Raw genomic sequence first — 25,965 nt, forward strand, 5'->3', positions numbered from 1 at the left:
GCACGGCCCAACCTGCCGAGAAACCCCAGGACGCGGCTGCCGGGCGGCGGGCTGGCAACTCGCGCCGCGGGCGTGACGGTGGCCGCGCGGGGACCTGCGCTGCAGCCGGGGAATGCCCTGAAACAATCGATGCGTATTTGTTGGGGAAATTCGATCCTTGAGCTCTTTCCTGCCTGGACTTAAAAATGGATTCTCCATCTGCTTCGAAAGCCTCGTGCTCCGGGCGGCGGGATCCGGCTCCTGCGAGTCCCGGGGACCCCTGCAGACACACCGACCCCCGGCGGCCCTTGCTCCACCTGCCACTCGGCTCTGACAGACTTTGGAGCTCGCTGATGTTGGTGTTCCTTTCAAAGCCCCCTCACCTAGTCCAGAGAAGCCCAAAGGCGGTGGTGCTCTGTCAAGTTCGAATAAAGTAGCCCATTTTCTGTATAATCCAGAGTTCTGTGTGTCCAAAAGAACTTTGAAGATGGAAAAACAAACAAATAAGCAAAACAGATAAAATCTCTTAGGAGGCAATTTTGACATTTATGAATTTACAGATGTTATTTCGTTTGTCCCTCAATCTCACGTTTTGAATTTTTCCCTACACGATGCATTCAGTTACAACGTCATTTTCGTGGGGATGAAAAAGTGGAAATAACCCAACTGTTATCAATATGTAGAAAAAATGGTTGAATATATAGTGAGTTTACATACCAAGAAATACTCTTTTTTTTTTTTTTTTTCAAAAAATACTCTGTAGAAGAGATGTGTTCACAGGCAAACGAGTCTAAGCTTACAGTAAATGAAAAAAAAGTAAGTTATACAAGTAAATATGGTATGATTCCATGTTCATTAAAATGAAGAAAGAAATTGTAAGTAAATGTCTACAATTCACGTGGATATGATTGATGGCTTCATATTTCATAGATGGTTATTTAGGAAATATATGTATATTTTATATGTACATACATCTGGAGAAATATATACCCAACCATTGTGGTTTATCTTTGGGGTGATCCTGAGAAGGAGGTAGGGAACATTAACTTCCCACATTATATATTTAAAAGAGAGTTTGACTTCTTTTTAAATAAGCATGCGTTAGTTTTGTATTTCCCACACACTGAAAACAATATTTTTAAAAATCAGACCCCTACCCATGCTCAGACTACCAGTGTTATCACTTGTCCGCTTCTCTCAGATCTTTTCATTCTTATGTTAACTTTCCCTTCAACCTCCTTTCATCCCTCTACAGCATCCAAAAGACTTGAATCCCTTTCATTTCACCTACAAATTGCCTGTTTCATGTGTGTGAACAGTTTTTAAAATCTTTTAAACCAAAAGAATGAAAGAAGTGAGACTATTCCTTCTACTTTGTCTACTTGTACTGTTCACACAAAAAGATTAGGTGCAGTTTTTAAAATTTATTTTTATTTTTATTCTGCCTTTGAAAGGATTGCACTCTTTAATCCATTACTTTTTAAGCTGTGTGTGGATGTAGCACGTATTCTCTCTCAATGCAGCCAACCATGAGAGACCTTTAAAACACAGTTCTTGTTTCTATTTAATCCAGAAAAGCATTAAGCTCTGTGGAGGACATACCATTGAAAAGTTGAGCAGGATTTCCAGGGACAGAAATTGGTGTGGGCAGGGCACTGCTGGCCGAAGGAAGGACGGTGTGAAAGAGGCTGGGAGAGGAGACCGTGGGCTGGGTGCTAAGATTGTCTAACTTAGTCTGAATGCTGTCTCAGAAACATGAGCTTAACTCATACTATGGAAAATAAGTACCGCCACACTTCAAACATGCAGAAATGAAGGAGTTGTCTGGCCTTTTTAAATAGTCATATAAAAAAATGCACCCAGCAGCAATAAACTGAGAGGGTCTACTCCCACCAACATGTCTGATATGGTTCTTATTTACATAAAATTTATTTCCATAAATCAACATCATATTTCCTTAGGCAAAGTCTCAGAATATCCCAGGATCTCACACACACACACAGATACACACACACACACACACACACACACACACACACACGCCCCTCAATTTTTACTCAAAACCCTGATGTGCCTCTCATTCTCACATGCACTAAGAGCACCATTGTAAAATGCAGGTGTTTTAAAACAAACTACCTGGGTTCCCATCCTGACTGCTGTATATTAGCTATGACTTTGGTCAAGTTACTTAACTCTTCTGTGCTTCAAGTTCATGACCTCTGAAATGGGGATGAACATAATGTGTTACGCAATTTAAACCAGATGATGTGTATAAAGCTTTTAGAACATTATTATGCTTTTTAGAATACTAAGAAAACCATAGAATATAAAGCTTTTCTTTTTATTTATTTATTATTTTAAGTTGGCTCCATGCCCACTGTGGGGCTTGAACTTACGACCCTGATATCAAGAGTTGCATACTCTACTGAGGCAGCTAGGCACCCCAAGAATATAAAGCCTTTTATAATACAAGTTGAATAACAGCCACAATTATTACTTTTTTACACCCCCTTCCAAAACGCTTATTCTTCCTCATTCTCCCCTCCTTAAGATACTGCCATCTCTACATTACTCAAATTGCCTTTGTTCCATCCCTTATTTAATGAAGAATCTAACAACAGCTACCACCACCCTGCTCTTTGCCTTTTCTGTTCTATGGAATGGGAGGCAAATGACTGTACCATAGTCTAAAGAACACCTAATTGAAAACCTGGACTCTGTTCTTCCCCTTCTCCTGTGATAGTTTCTGAGTTTTTAAAACAACTTTATTGGGGCACCTGCATGACTCGGTCTGTTAAGCTCAGGGCATGATCTCATGGTTCAGGGATTCAAGCCCCACATCGGGCTCTGTGCTAACAGCTCAGAGCCCAGAGCCTGCTTCCGATTCTGTGTCTCCCTCTCTTTCTCTCTCTCTCTCTGCTCCTTGCCCACTCACACTCTGTCTCCCCAAAATAAATAAACATTAAAAAAATTTAAACCTTATTCACATATATTTTATAGATCATAAAACTCACTCGTTTCAGGTATACAAATCCATGATTTTTAGCCACTTTACTCAGCAGGGCAAGCACCAAAATAAATCCTTTTTTAAAAATATGGAACACGTCATGAATTTGCATGTCATCCTTGCACAGCACAGAGGCCATGCTGATCGTCTCTGTACCATTCCAATTGAGTATATGAGCTGCCGAAGCAAGCACAAAGTAAATCAGTTCTAGATCATTTTTATCCTTCTCCAAAGCCCTTCTACAGTCATCTCCCTTCCCACCTCCAGCTTGTGGCAACCAGAAATCTGTTTTCTGTTGTTATAAGTTGCCCTTTTGGACATTTTAGATATATGGAATCATACAATCGGTGGTCTCTCGTGTCCGATTTCTTTCACTTAGCATTTTTTTAAGATTTATCCATGATACAGCATATGTTAGTAGTTCAACACTTTCTGTCACCTCTCAAATCAGAATGACTTCCGCCATGTCTCTAAGGAATGATATTACATAATAATATTGATAACCTGTAGTTAACCTATTATTACACCTGCAATGCTCTAAGCACTGGCTACGTGCTTTATTTGAATAATAGAATTTAAACTTCACAACAAACAGCCTATGGGCTACCTAGGTGATACTATCATATACATTTTTAAGTTGAGGACACAAGTTTAGAAATGTGAGTAGAGTTGCCCCAGGTCACAAAGCAAGTACGTGGCAGGGGAGGACTCAAATCTAAGTCTGTGTGACTCTAGAGCTAAAGCCAAAGTCACCTGCAAACTTACCAAGGGGTCTTTGGATTCCACACCCTACCATCATCACAGAAACAAAACCCAGGAAAATACTCATGTTAAGTCCACAAAATAGATGGAGAAATGGTCAGTGCTTTGTCAACTGTTAATCCCCACTTGTATGTAAAGAATTGTTACTCCATCATTTTCTCCATACCGGATGCTGCTCCTGTTCTGGGGTCGTCTAACTCCCTTGGGAAAGAGCTGGAGTCATGGAGGACTCAGTTCTATAGAGAATGATTTCTGATGTTCTAAGAGACTTTCCTGGGCACCATCCTGATGCAACCCCAGGCCAGGCAACCTAGGAAAAGGGGCTAGACCTTCACCCATCACCCCGTCTAACAGGAAATGAACGTGCAGGGGAGAAACTCCTTAGGATCCATGCCTCCAACTGTTAACACTTTTTTGGTTGGAAGTCATGGCTGTGCATGGTAACAGTGAAGGTGGGCCATTCTCATCTACCATCCCATGGGACTCGAGGTTCTGTTCAGGAGGAAGATTCTGCTGCTACAGGCAGAAACAGTCTCCTCTGAAGATTTCTAAAGAAGTCTCCAGTTCTTTCTTTTTTTAATGTTTTTGTTTTTGTTTTTGTATTTTTGAGAGAGAGAGAGAGAGAAAGCAGGGGAGGAACAGAGAGAGAGGGAGACACAAAATCCAAAGCAGGCTCCAAGCTGTCAACACAGAGCCTGACATGGGGCTCGAACCTACAAACCGTGAGATCATGACCTGAGCTGACATCAGACGCTTAACCGACTGAGCCACCCAGGTGCCCCTCTAGTTCACATTTAAAGTCATAGAACCTCTTTGAGGTTTTATGATCCCAGGCTCCACATTTATGAGGAGCCTCAGACTGGAGACATTCACCTTAAAACATGTGTTGTTATTATTACAAATTTATTAATAATATTGGTCTTAGTAATAATAAATACTGTAACAAAGCCATGCTTCCAAACTGTCCTCATATTTCTGAATAATATTTACCCACACTCACTAGTGACAGAAATAAGGGTCCTCAGAGGGAAAGGTCTCATTGCACCAAGGAATCCCAGGGATTACAGGAGGTGTTCTGTGAAGAGGTGGGTGTGAGAACCCCAGTCTTCAGTCCTTTGAAAAAATCCAGAAAAGCAAGTACTCCCACAAATCCTGCCCTGGCTCAATAGTAATTCACTTAGGTAATGGAACCTCTTATTAATAGCTCTCCATAGGTCGTGTACAATGCCCTTCCTGCATCATTTATTTGTTGAATGAAAAGAACTATTTGTGGGTGTTAGATGTCAGGGTAGTGGCTCCCCTTGGTGGGTGGTGAGATGCTGGGTATGTTCTGTTTCTTGATCTGCTGCTCACTACACATGTGTGCTCATGTTATGATATTTTGTTGATTTTAGGCACTTTTTTTGTACATAATATTACAATAAAACTTATCCAAAAAGACATGAATAGGGGCGCCTGGGTGGCTCAGTTGGTTAAGCCTCCGACTTTGGCTCAGGTCAGATCTCACGTTCGTGGGTTCCAGCCCCGCGTCAGGCTCTGTGCTGACAGCTAGCTCAGAGCCTGGAGCCTATTTCCGGATCTGTGTCTCCTTCTCTCTCTGCCCCTCCCCCTCTCATGCTCTGCCTCTCTCTGTATCAAAAATAAATAAAACATTTTTTAAAAATTTCAAAAAGACATGAATAAAGAGAAATCTTTTTTTTTAACATTTATTCATTTTTGAGAGAGAGAGAGATAGAGTGGGAATTGGGGAAGGGCAGAGAGAGGGAGACACAGAATCAGAAGCAGGCTCCAGGCTCCGAACTGTCAGCACAGAGCCAGACGCGGGGGCTCGAACCCACGAGCGGTGTGATCATGACCTGAGCCGAAGCCGCACTCTTAATTGACTGAGCCACCCAGGCCCCCCAAAGAGAAATATTTTAGAATGAAAGAGCCTAGTGCAGTGCCTATCATGTGGTGGGTGGATAACACATGCGTGTTTATCGAATAAATGATCTCATTTGACCTTATCACGTGGGATAAGCAAACGCACAGAGTATTGTTATTGTTGTCACTATTAACCTTCCTTATTTCACCTCTGCTCCCTCCCACAATTGGTTAAGTGCACAGTCCGGGGGAGCCTGGGTTTCTCACGGAACAGAAAGAGGGTGGATCACTGTCCCATTTACACTTGGCCGCAGAGTGGTCTGCCAGGGCCCTGGGCGAGGAGGCCTAGGAGGCCCGGTGGGAGGCGACTTTGCTATAAGGAGACTGGACGGTCTGGCGGAGGAGACCTCGCCACGCCTCCGCCGGCTCCTGGGTCCCCGCCTACTCCGGAGCCCTGGGTCTCTGGGGCCTCAGGTTCATTCTCTTGGTCGCTTGCCACGCCCCGCCTGTCCTCCGGCAGCGTCCGTCCATCTGGTCCATCTGTCCACCAGTGTCTTCACTGTCTCCGACCGACCTTCAACTCCTATTCGTCTCCTATTCTGAGGAACGGTGCCATGGGACCTGCCCTGGAAAAAGCACCCAATTTATCATGACTACTGAATAGTCCTCAGCAGGAGATGGTGGCGGGGAGGAAGCAGGGAACTGTCAGAACAACACAACCTTTTCTCATGCGGACCGCAAAGAAACCTCCCACCTGGGCTCCCCTGTAGCGGACTTAATGCACAAGTTCCCCTGTGGACCTGGCCTAGAGTAACTGAGCGAGTCTCACAGATCCTCGCCTCTGGCCCCCAGCTGGGGGACCTTGCAGGAGTCATTCTATGCCTCGGCTTCCTCATCTGCAAAATTGGACAACAATGCACAACTCATAAGGGGTGTTTCGGGGGTTAAATGGGAGAATCTTTGCAAAGTACAGGATCCAGCATAGTGGGTGCCAGACAATACTTCCCTTCCCTTCCCCTCCCCTTAGCCAAACTATGTTCCCAACATTCCTCTTGCATCTCCAACAGAGAAAATCCTTCTCTTTGCCGGCCAGGATCAGGGATACCCTGTGGGAGCAGGACACGTACCTCAGTACCTCAGCCTCCTGACTGTCTGCCCCCGCCGGACCCCCCACATTCAGCACGTGGTTCATACTGACCTATGCCTGGGTTCTTGTCTCATTTATGCAGTGCCATCATTTACGCAGTTGTGTCACCCCATCTTTCTCTCACACACAGCCCCACACCAGCACGCAATTACAGACTGTTAATGCGGCTGATGGTAAATATCACCTTGTTCCTGTTAAACGCCAAGTGCTGCCTAGCACGGAGCCTTGCTGACTCAATAAAAGTCTGCTCCTAGGCAGTAGGTACAGAAGGTCTCTCCGCGTCCAGCCTCCCCCTTCCAACCCCCCCACTGCCCCTCCCCCCATCCTGCAGCTGCTGGTGCTAAAGACTAAGCCTCTGCCCCCTCCCCCCAACTCAGAAGCCATATTCACCCTAGCCGTGGTGACAGGTTGATGACTCCTATAACAGGCCCCTTTCCTCCTCTGGGGGGTTCCTGCCTGCATGGAGTCTGGTGGAGGGGCCACCAGCAGGGCCGGAAACCTGGGGAGAACGTCTCTGGCTGCCACTGATTTCTGTTACTAGAGTTGATGTTTTTCTACAATTACAACCTTCCCTCCTTCATTACATCTCCTGTGTTCCTGAGGCAGTAAATACTAGGGATATGCATTTCACAACCCATAACTTACTTTCAATCATCAGAAAAAGTTTCTATTAATAGACCCACTGTTGACAGAGAATCTGGCTCTGAAGTTCAGAGTGAGGTTTCTAGAGCCGCATCTATCTGCTGAGCACAGAGATGCCCACCTCCCCAACTTTTGTCTTCTGGGCCACTGTCTCTACCAGACGCATTAACAAGAGGTAGAAGAGATTAGTGGTTGAAAATATGGCCGCTGGACCCAATGCTTGGGTTCAATCCTAGTGTTGCCCCTTACTAGCTGGATGATCTTGGGCAAGTTACCAAACCTGACTGTGCCTGTTTCCCCATCTGTGAGATGGAAGTGATGGCAATAATAGTTCCTAGAGTTGTTAAACAGATTAAATGAGTTATTGTTTGTAAAGTGATTAGCACTCTGCACAAAATCAATGATTTTGGTCAAGTACCTAAAGCTTAATACATCTGAGACCCTGACACCTAAAGATGCCTAGCTACTTCTAGGTGGTTATAATCTCTTCTAGAGTAGAGACTAAGGATCACCCAATTTAACCCCATTCATATTATCAATTTTCAAGCCTGATAAAATTATCCCTAGAATTAACCAATTGCTCTCAATCTTTCCTTTTCTTTATTTGTGTTGTATGTATGTAGACACATTCTGGCAGGAAAATCCAAAGGAAAGAGAAAGGAAGGAGCGAAGGAAGGGAGGGAGGCAGGAAAGAGAGGAGGGAAAAGGGAGGGAAGGAGGATTTGGTTGAGATGACTGGATTGTGGTCAAATTCTTTTTTTGTTATTTTCCATCAGCATTGTAATAATGATGCCAAATGTTCAAAAAATTATGCCAACCTCATACTTTCCTGGACTTCACACTTCCCAGAAAATCTGGGTAGGAAGAGGTTGCTCAGAGTCAGCTTGGCTGAGTCTAAGAGCTGGAGGAAAGAGATTGCTACAGAGCTATAGGGCCGCTTACTGGATTAGAATCTGCCGAAGAGAACCCTGAGGCCAACTCTCACCTCAATGTTTGTGACAGGTTCTCTATTCCCTGAGAACCTCAATAGCTCAGGTTGTCCAAGAGCTTAGCCATTTCCCACTCCAAGACCAGGTATGCTAAGGAAGGAACTTGCTTCTACTCAAGGCTGCAGGAAAAAGTGAGTGTCCTGTATCTTTCTCTCCCAGCATCTATGCTAAATACACACACACACACACACACACACACACACACTCACGATTCTGTGAGTCTAAAGGTCTGGATTATGTGCCTTGGAAACTACATGTTTGTCCAAACGCGTCATCCAGGTATTGCAATGGAGGTTTAAGACATTAAACCATTCATGATCCAAAAGGCCCGAGAGGTCAAAGAAAAAGAGGGAGTCTTCCATCCTGCCCCCCCAGCTCTCTGAAACCCCACATAGATCACTTCAAGCAAAGCACTCCCCTTTTTCCTCAGAAATGCCTGTGTCACAGAGACCCAAACTGGTAGTTCTCAACTGGGGGCAGTTGCAGCCCCCCCGAGGAACATCGCCAATGTCTGGAGACATTTTGGATTGTCACAACTGGGGTAGGCACTACTGTCATCTAGTGGATAGAGGCCAGAGATGCTGCTAAACGTCCTATAGTGCACGGGACAGCCCCCACGGCAAAGAATCATCCAGCCCAAAATGTCAATCGTGTCTAGATCGAGAGATCCTGACATAAACCAAACTCCCACTGCCTCAGAGGAAATAATGCCTCAGAATTCCTCCAGCTTCTTAAGAAGAGAGCGAGCGAGAGCATCAGGATGGGAGCTCCAGAGCACCCTTTCTCAGGCCCCACATTAAGAATGGGGAGGTCCCAGCAGACTCCTTCCTCCTCTGCTTGGCCTCCAGAACACAAAACCCTGGCATCTGAAAAGATTAAATAAAACCCATGATTCCCAGCCCCTCAGGCTGCATAACCCTGCCCCTCATATCCTATTTCCCTCCTGCACCCCCTCACTCTCGGAACACAGTTGGAAATTCAAATTGCAATCTTTACTGTCCGGCCCTCAAAGGCTCGGCCTGCTTCCTCTCCCAGGGACAAAAATCTCCTCAACATCCTGCCTCCCTTTGAGATGAACCCCCCAACCCTGCCTCTCTCACCAACTGTAAGTTGCTCTTCCCCACCTCCCTCTACCCGGCCTTCTTCTAATTAAACCACATTCAGGGTGTCGGGAGGGAAGGGGAAAGGATCCGAAGACTTCCGTGCTGCAGGTTCTGGGGGCCTACAGCCTCATGTTTTTTTGTGAGGTGCCAACCACACTGTGATCATTAAACCCCACAGTGGTGGTGGGGGGGGATTTTCTCGTTGTTGTTAACCTGGGAACCAGCTACATCTTGTTTATCAGACTCATTTTAATTCAGCTTGGTCAGGTTCCAAGTGTTGAGGTGGAGATTAAAGGCAACTGAAGAATCCAATTAGCCGCCCAGTCTTCTTTAAGCCAAAAAATCAGGTCACAAACTAGATCAAAGTGAAATGATTTCTCAACAGCTCTGTTCATTAAGGGGAGGGTGGGAGCTCACACTGCTAAACTGGGCTCATTACTGGGATTGGCATTTTAAATACAATATCTCCCCCAAATTACATGTTTCAGAGGTCGGAGGGAGAGACCGAGATTATCTTACGTGAAGTCTCTCTTTGGCTAATAGAAAACAGAAAGTCGAAGAATGAGCATATAACTTCTAGGAAAAGAATTAAACAAGGCCCCAATTTTCCTGGGCCGGAAAACCAAATCTGGAAACTGGAATTGGCCGCAATCACTCCCAACCAGAGAATTCCTCCTCCGGGGAATCTAGAGAGCTGAGAAATCGAAATTTTCCAGGTGGCCCTATTCACCCATTTTCCTGAGAGCCCTCCCCTTTCCCCGGCTGGGTGCAGCTGCAAGGGAGGCCCCTTGGCAGCCCGGCCTCACCTTTCCCTCGCCAGAGGACTCAGGCGGACTTTGAAGAGGAACTGCTCACTATTTCTGGATTCTGGGTCCCAGGCAGAGCCATTTCCAGTGGCAAGAGGGCAAAAGACTCCCTCTGGGCCTTGCTGAGTTTCTGTGGGCTCTTTTGAGGGGCCTGGAGAACAGAAGAGGAGGAGAAAGAAAGAAGACCCTCATCAGATTCACTTCCCATAGGGAGGATCGAATGCAGGCCTGGACTGCTTGGAGGACATTTGGAACCCTCGAGTCTACATGAGAGAAAGACGGAAAAATTACATTCAGGAGAGCAGTCACAGCACACATGCCCTCTTTCTGTGAGCACTGATTTTGAACAGAGACAGAACATCTGCAGAAACAGTGGCCTTTCCCCCCAGATCCCCTTCAGCTTGAAAAATTCTGCGTAGCTTCTCAGGCAACCAGGAACCTCTGGGTTAGAAAATGGCATTTGTTAGGTCCTCCAGGTCACAAGCATGTGGGACACTGCATGTGGTCATAGCATAGACTCCCTGGGGTCTCTGAACTCTAAGCCACTAGTGAGAACCTTTCTCAAACTTCCCAGTGTCTCTTTCCCATCCAAGCTGGGCCTGGGAGCAAAGCCATGTGTACCTGGAGGCCTAACCCCCTAGCAGGGAGGGGAATGAGGAAAGGGTAAGGAAGACACACAAGGAGGGAGGAAGAACAGCCTAGGAAGTCTGAAAGCTTTAGCTTGGGCCTCCTGCCAGGGTCTTGCTGTCCCCCAGTTTCTGATGGCTGCCAGCTAACCAACTCCCTCCTCTAGGTCTGAGAACCTTGGCATCCAAGGCTTGGAGTTTAGTTTGGGGCTGAAGCCACCCAAGACCCCCACGAGGCTTTCCCTCTCCCCTTCATCTCCTGCAGCCAGAGTCCGCACCCCCAAGGGGGAGGCTGGGAGCACACATTTCAGGGAAGTCTCCATTAGTAGGTAACTGTAGTCCCGAGGGATTCTCCCTGGATGATGCACTTGGAGCAGGAACAAATCACTCTGGTAGGTTTTGTTTTTCTTCTCTGGATTTCCCTCCCTGGGATTATGGCATCCCCCAGATCCTTCCACACCCGCCTATTCTCCATACCCTGGAGCCGGCCACAGCACTGGCACCGCCAGACTTCAGAAAATGCACCCTGGACGCCACGCAGATCTTCTGTAGTGCCCCTCAACGCGAAATGAGCGCCAGGTTGTTTTTGTTTTGTTTATCAGGGGCCTAAAGTGAGTTTCAAAATGTCGTCTCCTAAAGAGAAACGAATGAGAGCATACAGGCCCACCTCGGAATGTTGCGTTAAAGGGAGCCCAGACCCACGATGATTTCCGTAGGGGAGTCTGCCGGCCTCCAGGAAAGGGCCCTGGTGCCGGCGGGCACCCGCAGCAGCTCCCGACCAGCCTCGCAAAGGGTTTTCTCTCCCGGGGATCGGGACCGCCGAGCCAGAGGCACGCCCCGCCGGCTACACCGGCTGAGCGCTGCCCCTGCTCCGCTACCGCGTCCTTGTTTTTGTTGTCCTAAAAGCCTGAGCTGAAACGGAAATTTGGGAAGGTGAGAGTTGCTTTGGGGCACGCTTACGCCTTTGTCCCAAAGGGGGCCGGCCACGGCCCGGACTGCTGTCCCTGCACTGGTCACTCTCACTCGCTGGCGGGCGGAGCCGCTGCCCGAATACTTGACCGAGGTGTACGTGTCGCAGGGTGGGAGTGGGAGGTGCCAGCACAAGGCCTTACAAGGTTCCCAGAGAGCCCCTGTCGCCGGCCTTCGCCCCGTGGGGGTGGGGAGCGCTGGACCTGCCCTTGGGCGCCGGCGTGCCGGCCCGGGGGTGGAGGCGGGGGTCCCCCGTCCCAGCTGTTTTCCTGGCCCCTTAGCACATGGGACTCAAAATAGCAAGTTCACCCCGGGTCAGCCCAATGAGAGCCGACCCTGCACCCCGCCCCAGTAAAGACACTGCCTGCGCCTTTCGAGAACTGCTCCAAGGCCCAGCGCCTCGGCCTAGCGGTCGCATTTCAACCCGGAGTAAACTCGGAGTGGGGACTGCGGGTGCGCTGACCAGCGCCCTGATGCGTAGGTGGGGAGGATGACGGAGAGACCTGATCAGCCGCAGAGTGGGAGGGCCAGACTCTGCCCCAGGTGGGGGCTGCCAGCAGCCGCGAGGGCCCCAGGCCGCCAGCCCCAGCCTCCTCCCGGGGCCAGGCGCGGCCTTCGGGGGCCACGGGCTCTGCGGACCAGAGCCCGCAGGCCCGTGCGCTCCCCCGCCGGCGCCTTCTCTCCGGCGCGCCCCTGAACCTGGCACAGAAGTGGCCCAATAGACACTTCGAACAATACGGGAGGGAAATCAGAGAAAGAAAGCGAGAGGCCAGTTTGTCCGCCTAAGCTCTATGAGTGACTCTGAAACTTTTCCTGGCTTCTCGTAAAGGTGGCCCGTAAAGGTGGCCGGGGCCGTTTACAGTAAGAGCAGAATAATGTTTGCGACTGTGCGACCTAATTATCTCCAGATTTGCCTCTCCCCCGCTCGCAGCTACGGTTTTCGCCCGGCGAAAGCGGCTAGTGCATTTGCACACATTAAACATCTTGAACGCATAATTGCAGGCTGCAGACAGGCGGGACAATAAAATATCTCGGCTCGATATTTTTGGAAGCCTTTTGCGACGGTGCCTGGAATAAATAATCGCTTTCTATGTCCTGAGCCATCTAACTACAGCCACCGTTATTTCAGAACACCCTTGCTCCACCCCAGCCTGTGTTTTTGAGCTCTTTTGTGGGGGTAGAAGGGGGCCAGGCGGGACGACGCGGCCACCTGGAGAAGTCTCCCCGGGCCTCGGGGTCTGCTACGGGGTGCGCCTGGGCAAGGATGATGGAATAGGGGAAGAAAATATGTTCCTAACCCCGGAGGCCGCCTTCCTCATTAGAGGGACTCCAGCGCGGGGCCATTTAGGCCTCACAGCCTCTGGGCACAGTGCCCTCTCCATCTTCTCCCTACTCAAAGGCTAAAGAATTTGAAGAAGGCACAGATGGTCAGAATTCCCGCCTCACCACCCTGGGAAGAGCATCTCTAGACTGATACCTGAGAAATGTGCTGGAAAAGAAAAAGCTCTCTACCGAAGCACCAAGACCAGGAGGAGGAAACTGGGAGTGGTTATGTTCTCCCATGGAGGCCAGGGACGTCCTAACTTCCCTTGAGTCTTACTTGCCTTGTCTGTAAAATGGAGAGATTATAATAACCCCGGGACCTACTTCACAGGTCGTTATGAGGAAGCACTTAAAAAAAATTGTTTTATTGCCATATAACTTACATATAGCAAAGCATAAAAATCTTAAGCACCTAGCTCGCTGAATTTTTATGTGTGTATACACTTGTGTAACTACTACCCAGATCAAGATACAGAGCATTACTAGCCCCCAAAAGACTCCACGAAGAAGTACTTTTAAAATTAACTTTAGTTGGTGATAATATTACTATCCCCAACTCAAGAAGTCAACACCCCAGTCGAGTATGTGGAGCTTCCTGATATTTGAGGATGGGAATTGACAAACCAAATATACACTTACAAGATATCTGCGATTCACACCCTGACTAGGAGGCGTGGGAATAAATCTCTAGCCTGAAGGTTCATGTATTCAGACACCAGGGGTTGGGAAAAATTTTATGATCAGGCTTAATTCATTTTGAGACAATGGAGTTCTCTTGATATCAATGGCTGGACTTTATATACTGGTTTGGCATATTCACTTCCTGGTTAGGGCGACACCAGCGTCTTCCCAGAGGATGGAAATCTGAGAGGATGTCTATGAGGCTAAGGTCTAAGCTCTGAGTTGACTTATTTCAGTGTGTCCCCCTCAATCTAAGTCTGGTTTGAAGTGTGGAGAGGATCCCCCAGGGGAATGTTTGGCCATGAAATAACTGGGGCACTCTATTTTCTGAAGAGTGTTACCCCAGTGGATAACACATAAAATTGGTCCACGTTACAAATATTAAAAAAAAAAAACTTATAAAGCAAAAAGTGAATTTTCTACCAGACTCTGATCCAAGTTCTCCCCAGAGGAACCCACTGCTACTGATTCCTTATTTTTCCTCCCAGCTCTATATACACACACCCCTTTTTATTTTTTTATTTATTTAAAAAATGTTTTAATGTCTATTTATTTTTGAGAGAAAGAGAGACAGAGTCCAAAGCAGGCTCCAGGCTCTGAGCTGTCAGCACAGAGCCCCACAGGGAGCCTGAGCTCACTAACAACATGAGATCGTGACCTAAGCTGAAGTTGGATGCTTAACTGAGGGAGCCACCCAGGCACCCCCACACCCCACTTTTTAAAGCACCACAGTAGCCCTCACTGTACATACTGTTTTGGCTTTGAATTTTCTTCCCAAATAAATGCCCAAGACAATTTTCTATGGTGAGTGTATTGGTTCAGAAAGTTATGTTCAGGGGCTCCTGGCTGGCTCAGTGAGAGCAGCATGCAACTCTTGATCTCACCGTCATGAGTTCAAGCACCACGTTGGGTATAGGGGTTATATATATTCTGGTGACCCAGCTTAAAGTCAAACTAACTTTATGTAGCCTGGCAAGGGGAAGAGCCACTATAGCCTGGGTAGATTCTGACCTCCCTCCACCTAGGTTAGCTACCTTCAAAATGATCAGCTAATTCAGCAGCACCATTATAACCCGCAACCCCCCAACCTCTCTTGGGTAACAAGAACCTTGCTGGGGGAAATATTCCAGGGCCTGGCTATGACTTTGGACCTACAGTTCTCTGCAGTTGGGGGAAATTGGAAGTGCTTCTTGGAATTTTTAACTCTTCTGTCTAGTAGCTATAAAAATAGCGCTGGGGTCATTAGCCCACCCTGGGTGTCCGCCTCCGATCCTATTTCCTCAGTCTTCTTTGGAACCTGATGGAATGGCCTCATCCTGACTCCCAACCAGGCCTGGGCAGAGGAGGGAGGGAACTGTGGGGCCTTCAGCCCCAGACCTTGCACCCCACAGCAGAAGTCAGGAGATGGTGGAGGAAATGGCGTTTACCACCTGGGCGACCTTGACTGCAGCTGATTAAAGTTTAATCTGAGGTGTGTACTCAGCCTTGCCATGTTATTTAAACACGTCAAAAGTCATAAAGATTCCAAAGGTGTGAGCAGGTCCTGACGGGAGCCCACAGGGAGCCAGCATTTGATTCTGGTGGATTCCCAGAGCCAGGATTTGGAGTGCGGGGCAGGGAGGGCACCTTAAGAAGAAAGAAAAAACTTTGCTTTCCCAAAGGAACCCAACTTCAAAAAGTGGCAGGGGGGAAACCGAGTCTCAGGCACCAAGAGCAGACAGCGCCTTTCAATTCCGATTAACTGGGAAGACATCTAGTGGGAAGAAGTCGCAACTGCAGCCCACATTGCGCGCATCCTCTGCCTCAACCGCAGCTATGTGACTGCCCCTGGATTCAGTGGGGGTGGGAGGGTACAAAAGAGAAAACCCTCTCTCCTCGGTCTCCCTTCGAAGCATTCGACTGTCTTGAAGTTCCCTAGTCAGGGCCCAAGGCACTTTATCCAACTCGGCCAGGAAAGGTCCAGCTCTCATTGGCCCTCCTCTCTCCAGGTGAGGGCTCATGGGGCCCAGAATACCTGGATTCCCATCGATCTCTTCCTGGTACTCCAGAACCCAGGGAGGGTGGAGTCCTGGAGCGACCATATAATATGCAATCTCTGCGAGGGTCCTGAGTGACTCTGGGGCTCATTACAGAATCCAGGTGAGGCCAGAGACCATCCCACCCCCAGTTGCCTTTGCTGCCTAGCCACCTGCAGGCTGCTGATGGCCAGAGTTAGAGGAGCCCAGCTTCCTGGGCGCGCAGGCAGTATTTTTGCCCCATCTCTTTCATGGGGCCTTTGGACTTGGCCTGTTTGCTTCTCTCCCCACGACTATCTAATTTCTATGGGGGACTGGGTGTTCTCTCACAGCCTTGCAGGAATGAGCACCACATGTGGAATGCTGTCTCTTACTTTAGCTCTCCCCACCTCACCAATGCCTCTGTGTAACCTGAAGGCAGGCGGAACAAGAGATGGACTCTGCCATCTGCCTCACAGATGCCAATTGAAGCTCTTCTGTTGGCCCATGTCACCTATTTAAAGCGGGGTATTGCTCCTCAGGGCCTCCTGGCTGACCATTGGGGCTGGATCTAAGTTCTCCCCCACTGGTTCTATTTATGGTGGCATTACATCATCTTACAATTGTCAGAGAGGAGAAGCATTGCCAGGATGCCTTCTGTATCACCAAGGGATATGTACGCACCACCACTTGCAGTGTGTGAATCCCAGGATTTTATGGAGCCTCAATTAGGCACTCTGCAGGGGGGCTCCACTGAGGCTTTCCAGACCCTGAAGTGGGGACTACACAGAGTTGCCCTGTGTTGGAGGACCGCACCTTATGCTCAATCCACAGTTGTCCCAAGTGCCTTCCTCCTCCTCCTCTTGCCCATCAAGGTGCCTCCCCCACACCTGCCCACACTCAGGGCTTGGATCCTCCCTGACTCTCAAAGGAAGGCTCAGGAAACCTATTTCATTAGCTTTGTGTTCTCTTCCCACTACCTCAAAATCTGAAAGTGATTGGAAATAGTGAATGAGATTTTTCTTTTTTTTAATTTTTTATGTTTTTTATTTATTTTTGAGACACAGAGAGAGATAGTGTGAGCAGGGGGAGGGTCAGAGAAAGAGGGAGATACAGAATCAGAAGCAGACCTTAGGCCCTGAGCTAGCTGTCAGCACAGAACCCGATGCAGGGCTCGAACCCACGAACCATGAGATCATGACCTGAACTGAAGCCGGACGCTTAACCAACTGAGCCACCCAAGCGCCCTTGAATGAGATTTTTCTAGGCAAATGTCTTAAAGCCCTTCACCAAGAAGTTAGCCAGCCCCAGCATATACCAAAGGGCATCTCCAAAAGATGGTAAGGGTTATGGCCCCTTTTGCCCTCCCATCTTCATCACCTCTCAAGGGGATGAATGTTGATCCTCAGATAGGGAGACTCCCTTGGGTTTTATTGAATCTGATACAGAGCACTGGCGCAGCGGCGGGTGGGAGGTGGAAGGAAGGACCGCAGCTGGATTAACCAGCTTTACTTTCAGGGAACTGAAAAACTAAGATTTGGATTCTGTAGCAAATGAACCTGGCTCCAAGGGCCTGGAGCGGTCAAGGTTCCACATGAGTTCAATGGGCCAACATGTGTGCTTGGAAGAGAGCTGGTCCCCACTCCCCTGCACTGACGCACATGATCCTGAGAGCACCTCCCCAGCCTTGGCTAAGCCAGCACCGGACAGCCGCTGGGTCCCACAGTCCCACCCAAACTTGCTCTGCTCTGCTGTGCTCCCAGCTCAGACCGGTGGCGATGTCTACTCTTCGGGGTGACAAACGAGTGTGCTTGCTCTCAGTGACATCAAATTACTTTGCACCAGCCACGGGTCCCATGACCTGACATAACCTCACATTAGGTCCTAGAAATGTAAAGAAATATGGCCTTTTTAAACGTGGTTGAGAGCATGTAATTGCTAGCAGGCTTGAGGGATTGTCCCAAGTCTGGCTCAGAACCTATGCAGGGGCAGCTGATACCAGCCAGAATTCCTCTCCTGTGGAGAGATGTTCATGTCCATGTTTAACTATGAACCCCAATCAGTTTCTCAAGACCCAGATTATTTTTGTGCAGCTGAAGAAATCGTAGGGAGGCTTGCAGCCCAAGCGCCCCCTCCTCACCACCAGTGGGGGCCCCCACCGGGCTTCAGAGAATAGGCTTCCTGAGAGAACAAGTTTCTGCAGGTCTTTAAAAACCCAGGCCTGCTTTGGGTTGCTGTAGCTTGACTTTTTGTTGGAAATTTTGGTTTCCTTGCTTCTTGTTTTTTGCCCTCCCATCTCCCCCTTCCTCTTGGTCTCCCAGCTTTTCTGGGGCATTTTTCTTCTGTCTCCCTCTTCCTCAGAATCTTCTCACTTCCACAGTCCCCAATCTGACCCTGACCCAAACCCTAACCTGCTGGTGAGCTCCATCCTCGAGCCAGGAGGCCAGGGACCCTCAAAAATGAGAGGATGTTTCCAAAGCACCAGTAGGATTTGATCTTGCTGTAATGCCCCACAGTCTGCAAGGAAGGGACTCTTGACCAATGTCCCCAGGGACTTTTGCTGGGTACAGCTGGAGCTGTCGGAGAGTTATATAAAATCTGTGCACATAATTTCCCCTCCTCTTTAAGTTATACATCCCCTAGAAGTTTAGACAAACAGATTTCTAATACAATGAGCAGTTATGTTAACATATATTATTAGCATAGAAGCATACCAGAGTAGAAGCGTGCTAGGTATTTAAGAACTCCTCAAAAACAGAACAAAACAAAAGATAATTAAGGAACCATAAACAGTATAAATGTAAAATAACTCAACATTCTGCCGCAGAAAGGACGACCCATATTCACTCAGCTATGAGTGGTCTTAGAACTTAAGCAGCTGCCTGGTTTAGGACTTGTCAAATTCATCAGCTTACTATTTTCTATTTTTGCATCTTTGCTTTCTAAAGTCGCCAGGGCTTTTAGTTACAATAGTTTGCTGGGGAGGATCACGCTGATTGTCAATTAGACCATGCAATTAAAACAAAGCGAAACAAACCACAATGGCTTTATTAATTTTTTTAAAATCTGTTACTGCTGAGAGAGTTTAAAAATACATAGAATTGCATTTCTTCCTGAAAACTATGGCTGCTGGGATAAGCTACCGATCCAGCACAAACATTTCCTTACTAGCTCAATCAGGAGAAGTTCCTTTGTGATTTCTACCGGGGAAAGAGGTGGGTTGAGATGGGAAATGATCATTTGTCCAATCAGAAGCGGATAGAAGTTAACTTGGAACATAGAAAGGACTGAGGCATGGTTACCATCTCTCTCCAGATCCTAATGCAGCAGTACAAACCTTCCATTAAAGGATAACAAACTCATGGGGAAAGGTAACGTAAGTCTCCCTCATGTATATATATTTTCGATTATGAAGAAACATATAAAATTTCAGGCAAAATGCACTCACACTCCCAAACCCCTTTTTCTCCTCAGACTTCTCTTGGGTGGACCCTCAAGTTCTTTCTAGATTGTAATCAGAACAATTCAAGTTCAAACACGCTGACCGCTTACCCTCAGACATAGGAGGAATTCCTTTTAATTGAGTAATATAGCTCAACCTTGATACTTATCCTCAAAATCCTGTTGGGAGAGGAATGATTTGATGGCTGGGATTTACTTTAAAATGCTCCAGAAAAAAAAGTGGAAGTGGATCATGGAACATAAAAGATAAAATGATAATTGTGGTTGAAACTAGGAATTGGGTATATACGGGTTCATTATACTTTTGTGTGTGTGTTTGGAAAATTCCATATTAAAAAGATTTTTTTTGAAATGTTGTGTTAGGCAAAGGTGAAAAAATTATCCCTGCCAGGGGTTTTGAATAAAAATTCGGTCAGTTGGGTAGCACCTGGAGTTACCCATTTAATCTTCTTTTTCAAAGAACGGAAAATGACCTGACTCCCTTTTCATTCCTCCGGAATCAGCCGGCCATCCTCAGGCTTTCTTTCCGGCAGGCTCCCTTTTCCAACCCATAAACTGAGCATCCAAATCCGAGGTTGGGGGCTGATTAATGGAGCTTCCGTACTCAGCTCCCCTGACTAGAGTGTAAATACCCATAAAAACTAATATCAAAAGTTTTTATTGAGCTGCTTCGTTTCCCTGAGCGTTGGGCTGAGTGGGGCTGGAGCAGCGGGACAAAGGAGTGGCTGGGGCGCCAGGAGAAGCGCCGGTGCTCCTGCCGGGCCCGCGCCAGGTTCCCAGAGCCAGCCAGAGTTTCTGGGGAGAACGCCCGAACCAGGTAAACTCCAGTCAGGGGTTCGCCTCTCACTGGGGACAGGTGTATTTACAAAGCCACGAGGGACGGAATGGAGAGTGGCCGGAAAAATCAGAACGGGTAGGGAGACGCCAGCCACCCCAAAATATGTCACCAGGCTGGTCCGACGGGGTGAAATAGTTTTCCTCGGGGCTCGGGACGATGCCCGTATTTCACCCACACGACGTTGGCTGTCCTCCTTTACTGCGTGTGTGCGCGCATTTGATGTGCGAATCTGTGTGCATATCGAGGCACACGCATCGTTATGATTATGGCTTACAGCGTGCCGTGAAAGTCTGATCACACCCCGCATCCTCTGCTCTGTACCCCCTGCTCCTGGCTGCGCTGGTGAGTTTCCTTCCCTCGCTTGCTCTGTGCGTTGAGAATTCGCACCCCGGGTCCGGGACGTGGGGGTCTTCAGGGTTCTAAGCAGCGACGGACTCCCGCGGGCCCAGGCCGCGTGGCCGCCTGCACCGGGTTCTCCGCGAGAAAGCCGGGGCTCCGCGGGGCCCGGCTGACTTCCCAAACCCCTATTTCCTTCGAACGCTCGAACGTCTTCGGGGTATTTGTTTGTTGACATAAGGAATCCGCAGCCCAGCGCTGGTTTCCTGTTTTGTTGCGGGCCGCGAGCCTCCGGCTACGACGCGGGTGGAGGCCGGCGGGCGGGACTCCTTTAGGGGCAGTAGCGGGGACCGATGGCGGCTGGACCAGGGACCTCTTGCCCTTCTCACGTCGCAGCCGCCCAGAATCCCTGGGGCCGCCCTGCGCTCTCCCTGCGCCCCGGCCGAGTGACGGGGAGCTCGCTCTCTGGGTGGCATGGGCCCCACAGTCCAGCGGGCCCGTACCCCCGCCGCCCGCTGAGGACTCCGAGAAGGCGTTTCCTCCTTCCGGCTGAGCGCTCCTTTGAGTGCTCCCTGCTTCTAACGCGTGCTACCTCTTTTAAGCGAATGCAGAGTTTCCAGGGCCAGTCAAGAGCAGAGCGTCGGCATCTGCACGGTAGGGCCAGGCCGCGTTCCCCTCACCACCACCGCCGCCGCCGCCACTACCGGCGGAATCACCCTGGTCTCCCCCAGGGCCAGGGCAGCAACGCGCCCTTCACTCCAAGTTCGTGCCAACCCTGGGGAGGCTGGACTCCCGAGACAGGCACTGTGCCGAGAGGGACTTGCTCTTCCAGGAAGCCTGGGACCTGGGGCTGGTTGTTCTAGAGGAGGAGGGAGGCGCACACTCCCCCACCCCCCCACCCCGCCCCCAGTTCAGGCACTTTCTGGGGGAAATACTACAGGGCAGCGCTGGAACTGGGGTCCTTCCTGGGCGTCCGCTTTTCCCAGACGCTGTGCACCGGTGGCCTTGAAGGCCTGATACTGAAAGGAATTAGGCAGCGGGAGAGCCTTTCCTCCAAAACCTTGCCTTCCTCGCAGTTCATGGGATGAGGAGATATTAAAGGCAAGGTGGGGTCTACGTCGGTTTTTCTGGAGCTCATGCTTCCTCTCATTTTTCCCGTGGTTAGCATTTGGTCATCACAGTGCCAAGTGGCTTCCCATAGTCCAAAACTACCCCTATAGCCTTGGGTCTTGAGCTGCCTTATCAATGCTTCAACATGCACAAAAATCTAGAGTGGGAGCTTAACCAGAAGTGACTCCGGGTTCGCCATTTCTTTGCCTACTGGCCAGCTTCGGCCCAAGTTTCTTCAGAACCTACTCTTTCACCTTAAGCTTCTGCCCTGGTGGGGATGAGGGTGGGGAAGGCTCGAAGCCCAAGGTGAACAGAGCAGTGCCTCACTTGTCTCTTCTGAGAACGGTCTGGTTGACTGCAGATTCTGAGATGTTATCTGGGTGTTTTTCCTTTTCTCTCTTTCTCTTTCTCTCTTAGCTAGCCTCAGCTCCTCAACCATCCCCCTCCCACACCTCCCGCCTTTGGATCTTTCTTTCTTTGCCATTATCTCTGTGCCCCCTTCCCCTCCTGCTGTGGGAGAGAGAGGGTTAAGATGTTCTGCAAACGCAGCTCGTAAAGCTGCTTGGATACATTAGAAACACATGAATATCCTGAAATACAAAGTGTCTTTAAACCAACTGAGGAATGTTTATCCTAATGCTGGATGGATGCAGAGAAACAGTGCCAAGGGGCAGTGCTGACAGCCGCCTCAAGTTAAAGTGAGAGCAGGTAAATTTCATTCGCTAGTGAAAATCAAACCCGATTAAAACCTGGTTTCCTTTTGTCCTTTTCTCTTCCAACCCTGAAAGCCCAGGGCCCCTTGACCCAGGCTGGCAGCAAATACCCCACCTCTCCCACCCAAAAAGAAAAAAACCTAGCCAAGATTGTTTTCTTCAGCAGAAGGTTCCAGGGCAGCCAAAGCCCCACAGGGCACCCTGGCCTGCACTACGATGTAAGAAGCCATGCCTGCCAAGAATCTGGCAAGAGAAAGGGTCTGGCAGCTCTTGGAACAAAGGCCAAGCCACTAAGCTGCCGCCTTCTGATCCTGCCCATGCTGCCCACTCAGGAGTCCTCCAGGGGAAATCAGGGAGCACCAGACAGAGCCCACCTCTACCCCTTGCTAAAGGGCCACTGCTCCCTGCAGATCCCAGTGGGCACTCTGACTTCCCCAGCCTAGCTCACAAAGTGCCTGAGGATAAACCTGTCATCTCCAGGATTCAAGTTGATGGTGCCTCCCTGCAATCCCATAGGACTTCCTGAGCCTGGTAGACAAAAAAGCAGAGCAATGGCTCAGAGGGCCAGATGCCACTGGCTAGGCAGGCAAGTGAATCTTGACCTTGCCTTTAGGAAAAGAGGAAGTGCGCTGGGAGAGTCTTTGCTTGCTTCCTAGGGCATACCCCAGTTCTTCATAGTCCTCAATTCTTTCTTTTCCCACAGAAAGTCAGCTTGGTAGCTGCCTGGAGGGAGTAAGAGGCTAAGAAATAGTATTAGGAACCATTAATGACTCTCTTATGTCCTAGGCCAAAAAACAAGAAGGGGGAGAGATTTTCTTGCTTCAAAGTTGAGTAGAAATTCGAGAAACTGAGACCCAAAATCATTCACAGAGCTCATTCAAATTCTAAAAACTATCCTCACTGGTTGGTGGCTGCAACTCAGTATCTAATATGACCTACAGAATTAAAAAAAAAACAGTGAAGGCACACCAGGACGCCACTGGCTTGCCTGTTTTTTTAAAAAAAAATCACTTCATATATATCGAGATCCAAGAAAAAATAAAAAGGAACAAGCAGGCTGCCTCTCTCTGAGTAACAATGTCTTAAGAGTGTTTAAAAGATGATAGAAAGATATGGGGAACTAAGAAAATATCCAAATTACTTGATCACTAAAGATCCCCCCATAAAGCTCAATAAATAATTTAGGCATGAGCCCTTCCTTGGCGGAGCCGCCAAGTTTAGGAAGCAAAACCTAAATCGAGATGCAACCCAAAGTCTTTCCCCAGCGCCTTCCCTCCCAGACAAACCTGCTCATGGTGTCTCTGCAGACAAGATTTCATCTTGTCTCACCATTTTTGGTGAGGAGGGACCCAGTCGACCTTGGCAGTCCGTGGAGCTGGGGCCCTTCCTCTGCAATGCAGGGCTCAGCCTCCGGTGAAGTGGGGAGAGGGAGGGAGGAATGTGGAGCTGGCCTTGGCCTTGGCCGCTGTGTGCACCAGCAGCTGCGCCATGGCCAGAGGTGAGCTGGCACAGGCGCCGGCTGGTGGGGGCTTCCTGAGCTGTGTTTTCGTTTTTCTGGGTCTGGCTGAAAAACAGAAGAGGCTCGAAGCCGGACCAGAGAGCGGGGTGGAGGCAGGGAAGAAGAGTCTGTAAACACCGCCCCAAAATCTCCGCGAAGGCAGCAGGAAAAAAAAAACCGCCGGGTAACCAAACAGAGTGAGAAACCGAAGGAAAAGAGTCAAGAACGAGGGAAGAGAGGTGAGCAGTGGGCCTGTTGGCAGCTGCCGAGGTGTCTAGGCTCGCAAGGCAGTTCTCACGCTGGCTAGACTGCAACTTTCAACTTGACCTTGGCCTCTAGCCGCGTCTGACCTGTATGTAAAACAGCCCTCAAGTCCTCAGGAACTGGGGCCTCGAACCCTACCCCATTTCTTTGTCACTGTGAGTTTTACAATGCCACTTGGAGGAAGGAAGGGGGGTGAACGGGCCGGAAAGTAACACAAAAATCGAGTCCCTACAGAGGCTAGTTCCTTAGTCTGCAAATGGCCATTCAGGGAGGAGGTAAGCTGGAGGCAAATCAATATTTACCCGGAGCTACTAGAAAGGCAGGAGGGAAAGGGCACACTTAAGTATGTGTATGTTGGGAGGAGGGTGTCATAGAAGGTGTAATTGAACAACGCTTACACTGGTCTGAGCAAACCTGGGGATCAAGGCAGATAAAAGCCGGAGCCCAGGGTCACTGGTCCGGACTCTGCTGGAAGACCAGGAGCTTTAAAGAGCAGATCAGAGCAGGGAACAGGGACTGGGGATATTTGCAGTACCCTGAGCTTCTGGCTGAGTCTGCAAGCTAGGACCAGAGGGCAGGTCCAGGCTTGAATGCTCACCAATCCACCTGGTGTGAAAGGGAGTCTGGCACTCTACAAAACCTGACGTACTGTAGAATACACCTACTTTCATTTTGAATGCACGTTTCCCTTCTGGGCATCTGATGAGCTCACAGCCTCCACAATTGGAAATGGAAGTGTGTAACCCAAAAGCAACAGGACCTCCAGATTCCCTCACCAAAAAAAAAAGGGGGGGCTGCTTGGCTCTTCCAGCACCAACACCCCACCATGCTCTCAGGAAAGGGTCTGCATTTACGACACAGAAAGGGAAGGTTTCTCGGGCTGGTTCTTGGACAGAGGAGGACTGGGCACCCTCTGCAGGCTGGAGACAATGCTCTCCCCAATTCTACTTGAAGTTGCCCTACAGAGCCCCATTCTCCTCTTTAAAAATGGAGTGAAACGGGGAGCGCCCAGGTGCCTGAAGAATGAGCTCCTGTCCAAGATCTACGAAGCCTCATTAGGCGCCAGAAAGGAAGCTCCCATCCAGCACTTGGGGCTGTTCCTTTTAAATTCCCAAGACAGACCAGCAGGGCTGGAGATGTGGGAGCACCCGAGAATAGTGCACGGATTGCTCCAAAGTCTCAGGAGGAGGGAGAGTTGTTCCTGGGGCAGACTGAGGAGCAGTCTCTATACCTAAGTGTGAAGATGTGATCAGTGTACACTTGAGTGTGTGTGCGTTTGTCAGTGTGGGTATGAGGGGGTCGTTCTGACCCTATGGGCCTAAGTGCGAGTGTATGAAATTGCCCACCAACACTGTAGAGAGCAAAGGGGAGAGATCCCCTAAATACAGCTCCAGCTTTCCAGTGGAATGTCCTGGGGCCCATGAGGCAGGCGCATCCGCAAATGCCCCGCCACTGTTCCCATGGAAAGACCCAAATCGTGACGCTTGTCAAAGCCGAAAACGCTAGTGTCCGCGATGGGGTCCCATGGCAGAAAGCTTCGCAGATACCTGTTAAGAAGACAGCGTCGGAGGACCCAAGAAACACCCAACCTGGACTGCACCCCGTTTTCGCACTATCCCATTCCCAACCTTCCGAAGATTTACCTGACCTATTCCCACCGTTTCAGGTCTCAATCCGACAGCGCGCCTGTATCCCCTCCCCGTCCAACGCTGCTCTGGGCCCCACTGGGATAGGGAAAGGGAGGCGGGTGGTGCGAGGAGGCCGCCCTTCCTTCCCTAACCCACGCGCCTGGTCCTCCGCCCCCACCCGCCTGGATCCCCCGCCTCTCTTCTGGGTGAATCGTGCGTGGCCGC

General features: G+C 49.2%; 1 protein-coding gene and 1 non-coding gene across 2 annotated transcripts in view; one reads left to right on the forward strand and one right to left on the reverse strand.

Annotated features, from left to right (window-relative positions):
- Positions 1–3,068: 3,068 nt before the first annotated feature.
- LOC115286137 lies at positions 3,069–3,179 on the reverse strand. Its single transcript, XR_003905894.1, has one exon. It is a non-coding gene; the product is annotated as a U6 spliceosomal RNA (small nuclear RNA).
- Positions 3,180–23,838: 20,659 nt separating this feature from the next.
- The window catches only part of HOXA13 (homeobox A13), a 3,677-nt gene continuing 1,550 nt past the window's right edge, over positions 23,839–25,965 (forward strand). Inside the window, exons 1-2 of the mRNA XM_029918489.1 lie at positions 23,839–23,848; positions 23,926–24,087. Coding sequence (XP_029774349.1) covers positions 23,839–23,848; positions 23,926–24,087 — 172 coding nt within the window. The remainder of the gene's footprint in view (positions 23,849–23,925; positions 24,088–25,965) is intronic.

Source organism: Suricata suricatta, chromosome 2 (genome assembly GCF_006229205.1).
Source record: "Suricata suricatta isolate VVHF042 chromosome 2, meerkat_22Aug2017_6uvM2_HiC, whole genome shotgun sequence".
In the NCBI taxonomy this organism is placed as follows: domain Eukaryota; kingdom Metazoa; phylum Chordata; class Mammalia; order Carnivora; family Herpestidae; genus Suricata; species Suricata suricatta.